This window comes from Cataglyphis hispanica, chromosome 20 (genome assembly GCF_021464435.1).
Source record: "Cataglyphis hispanica isolate Lineage 1 chromosome 20, ULB_Chis1_1.0, whole genome shotgun sequence".
In the NCBI taxonomy this organism is placed as follows: domain Eukaryota; kingdom Metazoa; phylum Arthropoda; class Insecta; order Hymenoptera; family Formicidae; genus Cataglyphis; species Cataglyphis hispanica.
This window is the reverse complement of record NC_065973.1, coordinates 171,578-183,554: the sequence shown is the minus strand read 5'-3', so window position 1 is coordinate 183,554 and position 11,977 is coordinate 171,578. Positions and strand designations below refer to the sequence as shown.

Genomic DNA, 11,977 nt, shown 5'->3' with positions numbered 1-11,977 from the left:
TTGTATAAAATGACACATTTGTTTGCATAATATACATATATTTTTATTAAAAAAGAGTTTTAAAATGTATAATAAAAAATATAAATGCACATTGTAACAACATTGGCAACTTAAAACATATAAATTAAGAAACCTACATTATGATTTAAACAAAAGTATAATTCATGTATGGTATAAATCTCATAGATATATAAAAAATTCATGATAGAATTCTTTAAAAAAAATGTTTCGATTTAAATATGTCGATGTAAAAGATATCTTTGTGAAAGATTACACATATATCTTAGTTTACGATCAAAGCTATGCTTCAGAGCAATTTTGGTTTTGCTGATAATTCGTTCAACAATATTTACACTCATAGATGCATATTAATTTGATAATAATAATATATTTGTACTTGAAGAGAAAGTGAGAATATATTATTGCTTAAATACATTGCATGGATTTAATCATGCACATCACAAAGATATATCATTAAAAAAAATTTTGATTCTAATAAAATTAACAAAATAAGATTTTTCGGATAAGATTAATATCTACGAATAGAAATAAAGAAATAAAAATATTTAAAAAGATGTAAAAATAAAAAAGTGTGAAAATAAAATTATATTTTCTAATATTTAAATAATACATGATGCGCATATTTTATGTTTGTATCAATTTTTATAACTTTACCTTATATTCGTTACTGACTAATTATATATTAATCTCAGTTATTTTATGCTAGACATGGACGGAAATTTTATCAATACTTTGTAAGATTTACCTCTTACATATTATATTTATATAATAAAATTATATATAATAAAATTTAAGATATATTAAGGATAAAATGTAAATGTGTTATGCAAAAGATTTCTGAGTGTGTGCGTGTGTGTGAGCGCGCGCGACTATAGTATGTGTGTGTGTGTGTATATATGTATACATGTATATGTATGTGTATATACACGTACATATATATATATATACTTATGATGATATAAAACCTATGAGATTCTCTTGTGAATACAATATTTACAAATTGAAACTCGATTTCATTAAACAAATAAAAATATACTCACTAATAAGATGCATATTAATGTAATGTAATTACGTAATGTATGTTATATGTAACTTACATTACGTAATGTACATAAAAATATGTCAATCGAAATTAATTCAACTCCAATTCCGATATGTAAGGCTCCGTGATTGCGGTGATGGGACACATAGTCAGAGTATCCTACAAAAATGAGAATCATATATAAATATTTTAGTTAATAAATATTTCATATTTTCAGAATAAATAAAAATTTCTTTTCTATAATCAATGCGGTATATAGAAATACGCGTTATATATATTGTTAAAAAATATTATAAAATCTCTTCCGAATTTTATTTTCTTACCAGTCGTGTAAGTTCATCGAACGTTGGCCGCTCTTGGGGATCGTCTCGCCAGCAAGACGACATGACTTGATAAATCGGATCCGGAACGTCCAATAATTGCGGTAACCGTACACCTCGCGTAACCGCGTCCTCCACCTCACTATCGAGCGTTAATGTCGAATATGGCGTGCCACCCATGCTAAGTATCTCCCACAAAAGTACGCCGAACGACCAAATCACACCCGGCTGATGTTCCTTCCGACGATCGAAGCATTCGATCGCTGTCCATCTGGTATATTTGACATCTTCCAAAGAGTATTTGCCGATACCGTGACCAATAAGTTTAGGTGTCCAGTCATTTGTTAGCCCCACACTTCGTGCGCAAAGACGAGTATGAACAATCTTATAATCGGCCAGATATTGCAACGCGACCGCTATTGAGGTCGAAATGGACAGTATTCGATCTGTCGGAAACGCATCCCCGGATCGCGCGCCTAACAGACGATTTTTCAAGATGTGCGGTGGTGATTCGAGCACAACATATAGCGTATCGGAGGTTTCGCAGGTTCCTACAAGTCCCGCGAGATACTTCATGGAACCTGCTCGGATGCATACGTCTAACTCTCTCAACATATGTCTCTTGTCAGATCCTTTCAGAGCGCCGTCGGCTATGGTGTGAATCGTGACCGGACTTGAGGATCCATCATCCTTCGAAACAGTTCCAGCATGCACAGTGCCGAATCGACCCCTGCGCACTACAAAACTATCGACAGACAGAGCGTTTCGCGGTATACTCCATACTTTCTTTTTTAATTCTTGATAATGATTTACTCTCTCGGGAATGTCCTCTGGAATGTAACCCATATTATCAACCTCATATACCGGGCCTTGCAACGTGAGTTCTTGCTGCTCTGGCAGCTTCCGCATATTAAATGTTTCGTGTCGCCGTCGCAATACAAAGTATAAGAATATCGAAGCGCCGAGTAGTATACTCAAGATCGTGATTGCTATGCATAACGCGAGAGCAGTCGAATCCATTTGATTCGTCGCTGTTGCTTCGCGATTGAGCATGTTATTGGCCAGATCAGAATAGGAACGTTGTATCTCCGTCCCTATTCGAGAAATCACTACTAGACCGACCTGTGCGGATACAAAGTGATTCTTTAACGGAATGTTATAGTATCCTCCAATCATCTTACCGTCGCCTACGACGAATCTCTTGTATCTATGAAAGTCCGACGGATCGAATTGCGCAGTAATATAGTAATTTAAACCTTGCTTCAATGCACTCTCATAGTTTAGATACTCAACGTGTGGACCAGACGGAGGTATAGTGCCAGGTTGTACTACGGCTACTTCGTACGCGCTGATCGGTCCGTATTCACTGTGAGCCTCGGTGAGCATGACGGTTACAGTGCTATCGCCACGTTCCAATATCTCGGGAGTAACTGGTTTATCAGGAGGTCCTATCAAGGTCCATGCAACGGCGTACGCTGGATCGCTAAGTCCTTGCGTATTACTGGCAACAACAGATATATTATATTTGGTGCCTGGTTGAAGACCTCTCAAAATCGTGCTGTTCGATGCACCTCCCTGAATCTGACTCTCAACGGGCGGTAAAACGTTACTAGCATGCGTTTTTATAGCGACAGCGCGAACAGTGTAAAACGTAACATTTCCATTGGGTATATCAGGCGGCTGCCACGTTATTACTAGAGCATCTATGTTGTCCCTAGTTACTTGTATCCCTCTTGGTGGGCTTGGCCCTAAAAAATAAATATTTTTTTTTTAATATATTTATATTTAGGCATATTTATTTTATTGCATTAAACTCATGTGAATATAGATATTGTTATTTTAACTAAAAGAATCTTTTGTACAGCAATAATACAATGTATATTATACTATAGGTAATATACAATGTATATATATATATATATATATATATATATATATATACACAAAGTATACAATAGTATGGAAGTTACAAAGTAGAAAGGAAAAATTTATATTATTTCATACCTTGCTGACCAGTAGCATAAATGCTCATAGCTTCATAACTGCCGCAATAATTATTAGGATCGTTGGTGCAAGGAACGGTACAACCATTCGAAGGACCATTCTGACCAAATCTGCTGATGCAGTAACATAGTTGTCCGTTCATCAATGCCGCGAACCTATATATGAAACAAAGATATTTTAAAATCCTTTTCATACATGTCAATGTATTTCACAAGCATTACAAACTTACATATAATAATGAGAACGACATTTCTCTATACATTCGGCGGGCACGCTGGCGTATGTCAGAGTCGGCGACGGTAATTCGGGATCTGAGGCTGAACTGCGGAAACAGCCCTCGTATTTTTGAGCGCACGCAAAGTAAACACCGTAGATAAATAAAAGGAACGTGATCGCAGTCATTTCGGATATGGATTGGTTACTTCTCAGCTAAAATTCTCAATCGCTGTTCTCCTCCGCGTATCGTAACATATCGGTATGAGTTGTTCGTTTGGAATGCGCGACAATAAGCGTAAGATATGAATCAACGCGGGACGCAGTGAGACAACGTGAAAAACGCCCGAGATTAATAGGTTATGTTTGTCAGACCAGATCGTACTTTGCTATCGAGGAGTCACGGACGGTTCTCATCAAATCGCTAAACTCGCGTACGCTCATCTTGAGCGATTCTCGACAATATCGAGAACGAAATCGTCGCGCTCGTTTAAAGGTCGACGAGTTCATTCATGAGTAAACAAAATCTCTCGAGTCTACGCACGCACTAGCGTACGCCGTACGCGACGCGCCCATTGGTTCATGTTCACGTGCTGCGCTCTATCGTCTTTAAGTCAGGATCGTGGCCAACAATGAGTATATTCCGGATCGTCCGATCGAACTTTAATCCTGATTTGCGTCCGTAAATTTTATTATCATGTATTTATATACGTATGTATGGATTACTTTTTTTTATATTATCCGTAAAAAATTATAAACGAAACAATTCCCTCAACTTGATCAAAAAGTATGTAAATATATGATTCTGCAACACTCTCCTGGTTCTCCTCAGTTGTTGATACTGTACTATTTCATTAGGCGCGGCCACACTTTTACGCACTGACTATTGAGATATACATAGAGCATGATTGAATGGGATTCACGTCGTCATATATCGAACTGAAAAATAAGACAATTGTACATGATAGAGAATAGCAAACTAAGAATAAATAACAAAAGATCTTAAAAAGCCTATTATTATTGTATTTTCCGTATTTCTATCAATTCTTTCGTTTTTCCTTTAAATTATTATATGCAATATATCGTAGGATTATGTTTTATGTATATATACATATATATTTTTCCATATTCAAAATGAGACAAATAAAGTATATTTTATTTCATATTAAGAATGTAAAAGTATATAAAATATAATGAGCAATTTAAAAAAAGAACTTATATTGTCTGGCAACTCTTATTTTCTATGCGACATATAATATATTTCGAAATAATCTTTAAAATCTTTTATAAAGTTATAGAGGATCACTTTCACTACTATTTTGAGATAAAGAGAAAGAAAATGGTGGCGAGAACAATTTTATTTAGTAAAATTTGCAGAGCTGGTCTTTTTATCGATTAATTTATAAAGCTTTTGTTCGCGCTATTCTCGCCATATTTATTCTCGTTAAAATAAAGCTACGATCGAAGTTGCAATGAAGTGCGTCACCTAATCGAAATGGCTTTTCGGATAATTGCAGATTGCACAATGTTCAAGGTCGCGCTAGCCAGAAGTGTTTGTAGATTACATCTTGATAGCATGATTACCACAAACTCGCGAGGCGAAAGACTCTTCTATAATACATCGATTTTCGAGAGATCTGACGCTTTTCATCGACGAAATTCTTCGTTCAATGTCTTCGTTTTTTTTTTTCTATCTCAAGGATGTTGACAAGGGTGTTGTATATCGATATTTTGCAAACTAATAACAAAGGACTGCGATAAATGTACATATAATTAAGAAATGAAGCAAAATATAGAACACAGCCGTAAATTTGAAAGGTGACTTATACTAGCTTCTCCACTATATAATATTTGAATATCGCATAATATTGCAGTATTTTATTCATTCTATCGACAAAGTGTCATTCGTGTTTTAAAATTCTATTGCTAACTGAATTTTAGGTCAATCGTTATAGATCGATACGATATTTCCATACACTCTATAATGACGCACAATGGTGCGACTAAGCTTAATACAGTTTAGCGTCGGAGAGTTCATTTGCATTGCAATTAATACTTTTATGCATTAATATCCGATCCGCGGCCAATTGTATTTCGTATCCTTATGTAGATGCGTTCTTTCGTCGTTTCTCGATCAATGTTTTTTGCGGTTTTTTTTTTGTTAATAAATTCCCCTTAAATTAAATAAGATTTGAATAAGATATTTTTTTTTTCTTTTGTTTTGATAAATATATAAATAATATTATTACACAATTTTTTTTCTATAAAAAAATCTTTCCTTATCAATTTAATAAAAATTATTATTCAGAGTGCGCTCACGATATATAATGCGATATAATCGCGAGAAAAGGGTGATTTCTTGCAGAAATGAGTCAAAAAGATGAAATAATTAAAGTTACTGAAAAATATTGTATAAAATATTTATTGTTAGATTACCTTTTTTATTCCTTCGATAAAAGGCTCCGTAATTTTTGATACATATATATATATATATATATATATATATATATATATATATATATATATATATATATATTTTACGCACTCTGTATAAATGAATGCCTTGTCAGATTTAATCGAGTACATTAGGACTCTAGCGTTGTAATAATGATTGACCGTCCTTTTCACATATGTACACAAGAGAGAAAGAATTTTTAATCGAAGAATAAAAGCGCAGAATCAAAGAGCGCAGGTCTCTTACGACCAACGGTGTCGACCGCGAACCAAGAAAATGAACCTGCCAAGTATGGGTGGTGGGCGGTAGGCTGTGGAAGGTAAGGTGAAACACAGGGAGTCACGCAAAGCAACCCCCGTGAAACGGAAGTGGTTCGAGGAACGTTCCCGTAGCGTGGCGGATCAGTCAGTCTTGCAGGATGAGGCGCGTGACATGGTTGCTTTTCGCGTCGGTTTTGCTTCTCGTCCAAAGGATCCATCTCATCCGCGCTCAGCGGACCCATGCACGACAGGGTTTCAATCGAGATCGCGAGACCGTGACTGTTACGATACCGAACCAAGGAACCGTTCTCGGCAAAGAGGTGCGACTTGGACCATTTCATTCGTTCTCGTCGGCTTAAGGTCCCATATTAATTTGATAGAAGTTGATCATCTTTGGTGCTATTTAAAGTTGACAGGAATTTAGATTTTTAGACAAAAGTCTCGTCTCTTATACAAAAGAAACGGCCAGTTTTGTCAACATTCATTCTTTGTGTTCCGTTCATTCTTTGATTTTACTAATATTCGCTGTTTCTTTTGAATTATAAGCCTGGAAACAGATGCAAATCTTTATATCAGTTTAAGTGTAATTTGTTAAACGTTATTTAAATCTTAATTTTATTAGTGCGCCCTTCATACTAAATCGAGAAAGATATTAATCCTAAATCAACTAACTCAACTGTTTCTCTTCCTGAATTCTGATGTTAGAAAACAAATAAAATTTAAACTACAATGCATATAAGATCAGATTCCTTGATTTTTTTTTTAGACAAAATATTTAGTCTTTACATTTACAGTTTTGGACACATATTTGTAACTCGACTGTTAATCATCATGCATCATTTTATTTCTTTCGTTATCGTATATATTTTTAAAATCTAGGCAATTATCGGCAATTCAATAAGAGTGACGCAGTACCTCGGCATCCCTTACGCACAACCCCCGAAAGGTGAGCTCCGCTTCGCGCGGCCGGTGACGGATCCTCTTCCCTCTTGGAACGACGTGAGAAATGCAACGCAATTCGCGCCGTCGTGTCAGCAGGTCAGGGGCCCTCTCAAATTACACGAGAAATTGTACAAACAATTGCTACCATCGGACACACCCGATCCGGGATTCAGCGAGGATTGCCTCTTCTTGAACATCTTTGTTCCTGACGGTACGTGCGTTAAAATCATGTATATATAGTCCATGTACAGCGAATCGATAGTTATGTATGTACAAAATTTTTAGCGAAAAGAACGTTGTTCTAAATATTTAAATTGTTTCAACGTTGATTTTCTAAAAATACGCTTTTAATAAAATTTATCAAATATAATTAATATCGCGTAATTCATTAAAAATATGATTTTTGACTAAAAAATCTGTGTTTCATATTCTTGATTAAATTTATACAAAACACCATTTTCGTCATATTTTTCTTATAAATAAATAATATTAATTTAGAAAATTATAACAGAATGTGAATTTGATCTTCGATATTAAACTATTTTGTTATAAATTTATCTACGAAAGAGTTAAAAAGATTTATGAACAGTCGTGATTTTCGTGCAAAGATGAAATCTCCTCTTTCGATAAGTCAAATCGGTAAAAAGCAGGAAAATTGGCTATTGATGACGGTCCTTGATAGTGTCTCTATTTTTTTTTTTTTTTTCTACCTAATCTTCGAGAACATAAAGTAACACACAGTTGCGACGCAACGACGGTCAACGGCAAAGTTCGTTTCCTGACGAAACGCGAGATAACGTTCACTCGCAAGCCGCAAGTTCTTGGAGACTGATTCTTATCGTTTAAGAAAGGGAATGATTATAGCGGGAGGGAGGGTTTGAGAATAGTACCGCTGCGATCAGATAAAAGTGGACCGAAGCAGAAAATTAATAACCGTTAGTATCGTACAGAGAAGATTTATCACATGTCACAACGCACGCATAAAAAAGTATGAAGGTGGAGGTCGTAAAGCTAAAATGTTCAATATATTTAACTCGAAACAATCCTCTCGCGAATATAATTCGTACTCTTTAATTACATGACGTACACGAAATCAGTTGCTCTTCCATAAATTTTCGAGAAAATTCCTGTAATGAATATCTGAATAAAGACACGTTAAAATTTAAATAAATTGATTGAATATTAAACATTAGTATGCTTATATATGTTTCTTGCGCATTGCGCATCTTATTTTTTCATTTATCCCAGAGTCCTTAATGCAAATTTAATGAGCTACCAGTGAAAAGTATATAAGAGACTTCAAGTACATACAAACAAAAGGTTAAAAGAAAGGAAAAAATCGAATGCGACCCGTTGGCGCGATGACGACCGTTAAACAGCGCAGCGTTTCTCTTTCGTTATAGAGGAAAAAAGAAGGACAGATTTTACGGATTCGCAAAACCGTGCCGACACGAAAACTACATACGATGACGACGACGACGACGACGGCGATGACCAAGAGTTGAGGAAGGGGGGAGAGGGGTAGTCGATATATGCCAGTAAGAGTAGTAACGGAATAACTGGCGCGCGCGGTGGCACGCGATCTTCCTGGGCCCTGTTTTGCGGGAGATGCCGAGATATCAGAAAGCTGGTCACGAAAGTTCTCCCTCTCGCTCTCTCGCGAACCTAAGTACCGAATCGTCATGATGTCATAAATCATTATCCATGATGAGATATACCTTATCATCCTTATCGTTACAACAGCATTTCGAATTGCGCCAATCCGCTATGTGTCATTGAGGTGTACTCGGGAACTCCTTGATGACAGTAATGCGGATAAGGCTCAAAGTACCTATGCAAGCGTGCCAAGGTCGCCGCTAAGAAACGACGCGTTCGGTGGAACGATAATACAGGACGAGACCATGTTCAGGAAACCGCAGATGGAGGAGGGAACAGGGAGGATCTCGTACTGGTTCCTGTTATCGTGACAAGCTCACTGGCTGGAAATAGAACCCCGAACGTGCGAGGGTCTGTTATTCGCGATGGCTTATACGTGAATTTTCTCCCTCTATATTCCACATATGTACCAAATTAAAAATTAAATATAAAATTGTATTAACTAATAAAATATTATCTAGGTTTTTTCCTCCTACATCGGTATAATAATTATATCTATTTAATTCCTCATAGTTCTGATAATTAACGAATAATCCATGTGCGTAGGAAGCCGCCAAAACGAGCGATGGCCAGTGATGGTTTGGTTCCACGGAGGCGACTTTAATACCGGAACTCCAGCAATTTGGGACGCTTCCATATTCGTTATGAAACAGAAGGTGTGATGTAGCGATTATGAATAATAATATCTAGGAAAACGCGGACGGAAACATGGCAGTCCTTCCGGCGCAGATTGTATATACGTAGTAGATTGTGAAAATTAACGTGGCCCGGTCGGCGATGCGATCGATATCGATATAATCATGATATCGTGATTAACATATATTTTTCACGAGTATTCATCAATCGGAGCCCTAGACAGCGAGCCGACAGAAAATCGAAGTAAATCGGGTCAGACCTGTCCTTTATCTCGCGCGCCGTCACTTTTAGAATAGAATCGTACCCTTTGATATTCTCCCGCGATACAACATTAATAGAAATCTCTCATCGTAATACACACTTCAAACGGAATGTAATGCGGTATCGCATTTTTTACAACTCGAGAAAATAACTCGTGGAGACAAATTAATGGCCCGCATGAAATGAGTCTCGAAACTTTGGGGCGATAACGCAATCGCGCTCGAAAGATTTTATCGTATACAGGCAAAAAAAAGAAATCCAAAGTTTGCGCGATTTAAATGGGGACGACTTTTGCGGTCGGCAGGTGCTAGTGGTGACGGTGGCGTATCGATTAAACATCCTGGGATTCTTCACGACGACAGACTCCGAGGCACCCGGCAATTACGGTATATTCGATCAAATCGCCGCCCTCGATTGGGTAAAACGAAACATCAAGTACTTTAACGGCTCGCCCAACAACATCGTTATCTACGGCCACAGTTCCGGCGCGATAAGCGTAGGCCTGCACATGCTGAGTCCGCTCAGCAGGGGCAAGTTCAACAAGGCCATCGCCATGAGTGGCGACGCCATCGGTTCCGTTCGTTCGCCGGCAGCGGAATCTCAGGTCGTAAAGGTCATAGCCGACAAGTTTGGGTGTTTCAGACAACCGACCAGCGCGTTGATGGAGTGCCTGCGCCGACTCGACGCAGATTTCATCGTCAAGCACTCCTCCGACATCGAGACCTGGGGCCCAATTGTCGATGCAGAGACAAACAATGAGACGGAACCTTTTCTTCCGCAACACCCGACGGATATCTTGGATAGCGGTAATGCAAAAGCGACTCGAATGTTTCAAAGTCGAAACTTAAAGATATGAAGAAATCAAACATTTTAAAAACATGTATTCTCTAAATATCTGGATTTTTTTTTTAATATTCTTTAGATGTAAAATCTCTTTGACCTCTATATTTGCGGTCTGGATATAACAACTTTTCTTTAACATTTATATGCTGGATTTCAGGTAATTTCAACGCGGTCCCGTTGATTGTCGGTTACACGAAGAACGAACAAGCTCTGGCACTTATAGAATCCACGAATGGACAGAGTTTGGAGAACGGACTATCCCCGGAAAAGTTTGAAACAATGATCGTAGACGACTTCTCGATGGTGGTGCCAATCTCGGATGAGAATAGCACCTGCGAGTCAAAGCCCGAGATGGTGACAAACGCGGTGCTGTTCTTCTACAAGCCGTATCCATCCACGAGAAATGCGACGGTGTTTCGCGACCGATATTTGGATTTGCAAACAGAAAAGACTTTCGCGGCCGGTCTGACGTTGCTGGCCGGCAAAGTGGCAAAACAGGCGGCGACATTTGTCTATCGATTTGATTACCGTGCCAAGACACAACCGGTCACGAAAGATGTACCGGAATGGGCAGGCGTGCCCCATATGTTCGAACTACCGTTCGTCTGGGGTTTACCGTTTCACATAAGCAGCACGATGCAATGGGTGCCTAATGACAGGAAAATGTCCGACACGATGATGACGATGATGGCGACATTTGCCAAGACTGGCGAGCCTTCCATCACAGGCGGGACTGGGCCACCAGTCAAGTGGGAGCCCTTCACGCAGGACAATCCGGGGATCTTAATTATCGACAGAAATATCGAAATGGACGCGCCGAACGAGGTGGATCATAAGGCGCTCGCGTTCTGGAACGATTATTATCCGCAAGTTGTTGAAGAAGCGACGACCTGTTGCAACATCACGAATACGGCACGGAGACTATTTTCTTACAGCGTATATCTCAGCGGCATGATGACTACCATGGCGTTACATCTCTTCTGGTTCTAGCTACAAACATACAGCAAATATTTAAATAAACAAAAAAACATGTTGCGCTCGCAGTTGAATTTTTTTAATAGACTTAAGAACCATCGAGAGAAGACGGTATCATCAAATTTTTTCAATTTTATAACGAGACTCCTCCTCCCTCGTTCTTTACTCTATTTTTCTGAAAACACAAACGCAGTAACAATCTTGTTATACTTCGTGTAGAATATACGATATCTCGCGCAAATTAATTTTTTCGCTATAACCGCTGACTTTATAAATACTTTACGCGCGTTTAATCGAGTTCTCGCACAATTCTCGTGATTCATTGCGATATTGTAATCGTTACATTTTT

At 37.9% G+C, this 11,977-nt stretch overlaps 2 protein-coding genes across 2 annotated transcripts; one reads left to right on the top strand and one right to left on the bottom strand.

The window, feature by feature from the left end:
* Positions 1-17: 17 nt before the first annotated feature.
* Positions 18-4,208, bottom strand: LOC126857070 (putative inactive tyrosine-protein kinase Wsck). Its single transcript, XM_050606167.1, has 4 exons — positions 3,617-4,208; positions 3,388-3,542; positions 1,387-3,131; positions 18-1,222 (listed from the first exon to the last, which is right to left on the bottom strand). Exons 1-4 carry the CDS (start codon positions 3,787-3,789, stop codon positions 1,154-1,156), a joined length of 2,142 nt encoding a protein of 713 aa, XP_050462124.1. The 5' UTR covers positions 3,790-4,208; the 3' UTR covers positions 18-1,153.
* A 1,938-nt stretch (positions 4,209-6,146) lies between these two features.
* Positions 6,147-11,735, top strand: LOC126857071 (carboxylesterase 5A-like). Its single transcript, XM_050606168.1, has 5 exons — positions 6,147-6,635; positions 7,195-7,468; positions 9,460-9,569; positions 10,115-10,616; positions 10,811-11,735. The coding sequence occupies exons 1-5, from the start codon at positions 6,474-6,476 to the stop codon at positions 11,641-11,643; spliced, it is 1,881 nt and encodes a 626-aa protein (XP_050462125.1). The 5' UTR covers positions 6,147-6,473; the 3' UTR covers positions 11,644-11,735.
* Positions 11,736-11,977: the final 242 nt, after the last annotated feature.

Bases quoted from the DNA above. Each gene is read 5' to 3' on its own strand.
- LOC126857070 (XM_050606167.1), bottom strand. From the start codon at position 3,789: ATGACTGCGATCACGTTCCTTTTATTTATCTACGGTGTTTACTTTGCG. The intron at 3,543-3,616 runs GTAAGTTTGTAA...TTTCATATATAG, and splicing joins TGTCGTTCTCATTATTATAT to GTTCGCGGCATTGATGAACG. The intron at 1,223-1,386 runs GTAAGAAAATAA...TCATTTTTGTAG, and splicing joins TCGATGAACTTACACGACTG to GATACTCTGACTATGTGTCC.
- LOC126857071 (XM_050606168.1), top strand. From the start codon at position 6,474: ATGAGGCGCGTGACATGGTTGCTTTTCGCGTCGGTTTTGCTTCTCGTC. The intron at 6,636-7,194 runs GTGCGACTTGGA...TTTAAAATCTAG, and splicing joins GAACCGTTCTCGGCAAAGAG to GCAATTATCGGCAATTCAAT. The intron at 7,469-9,459 runs GTACGTGCGTTA...CCATGTGCGTAG, and splicing joins GAACATCTTTGTTCCTGACG to GAAGCCGCCAAAACGAGCGA.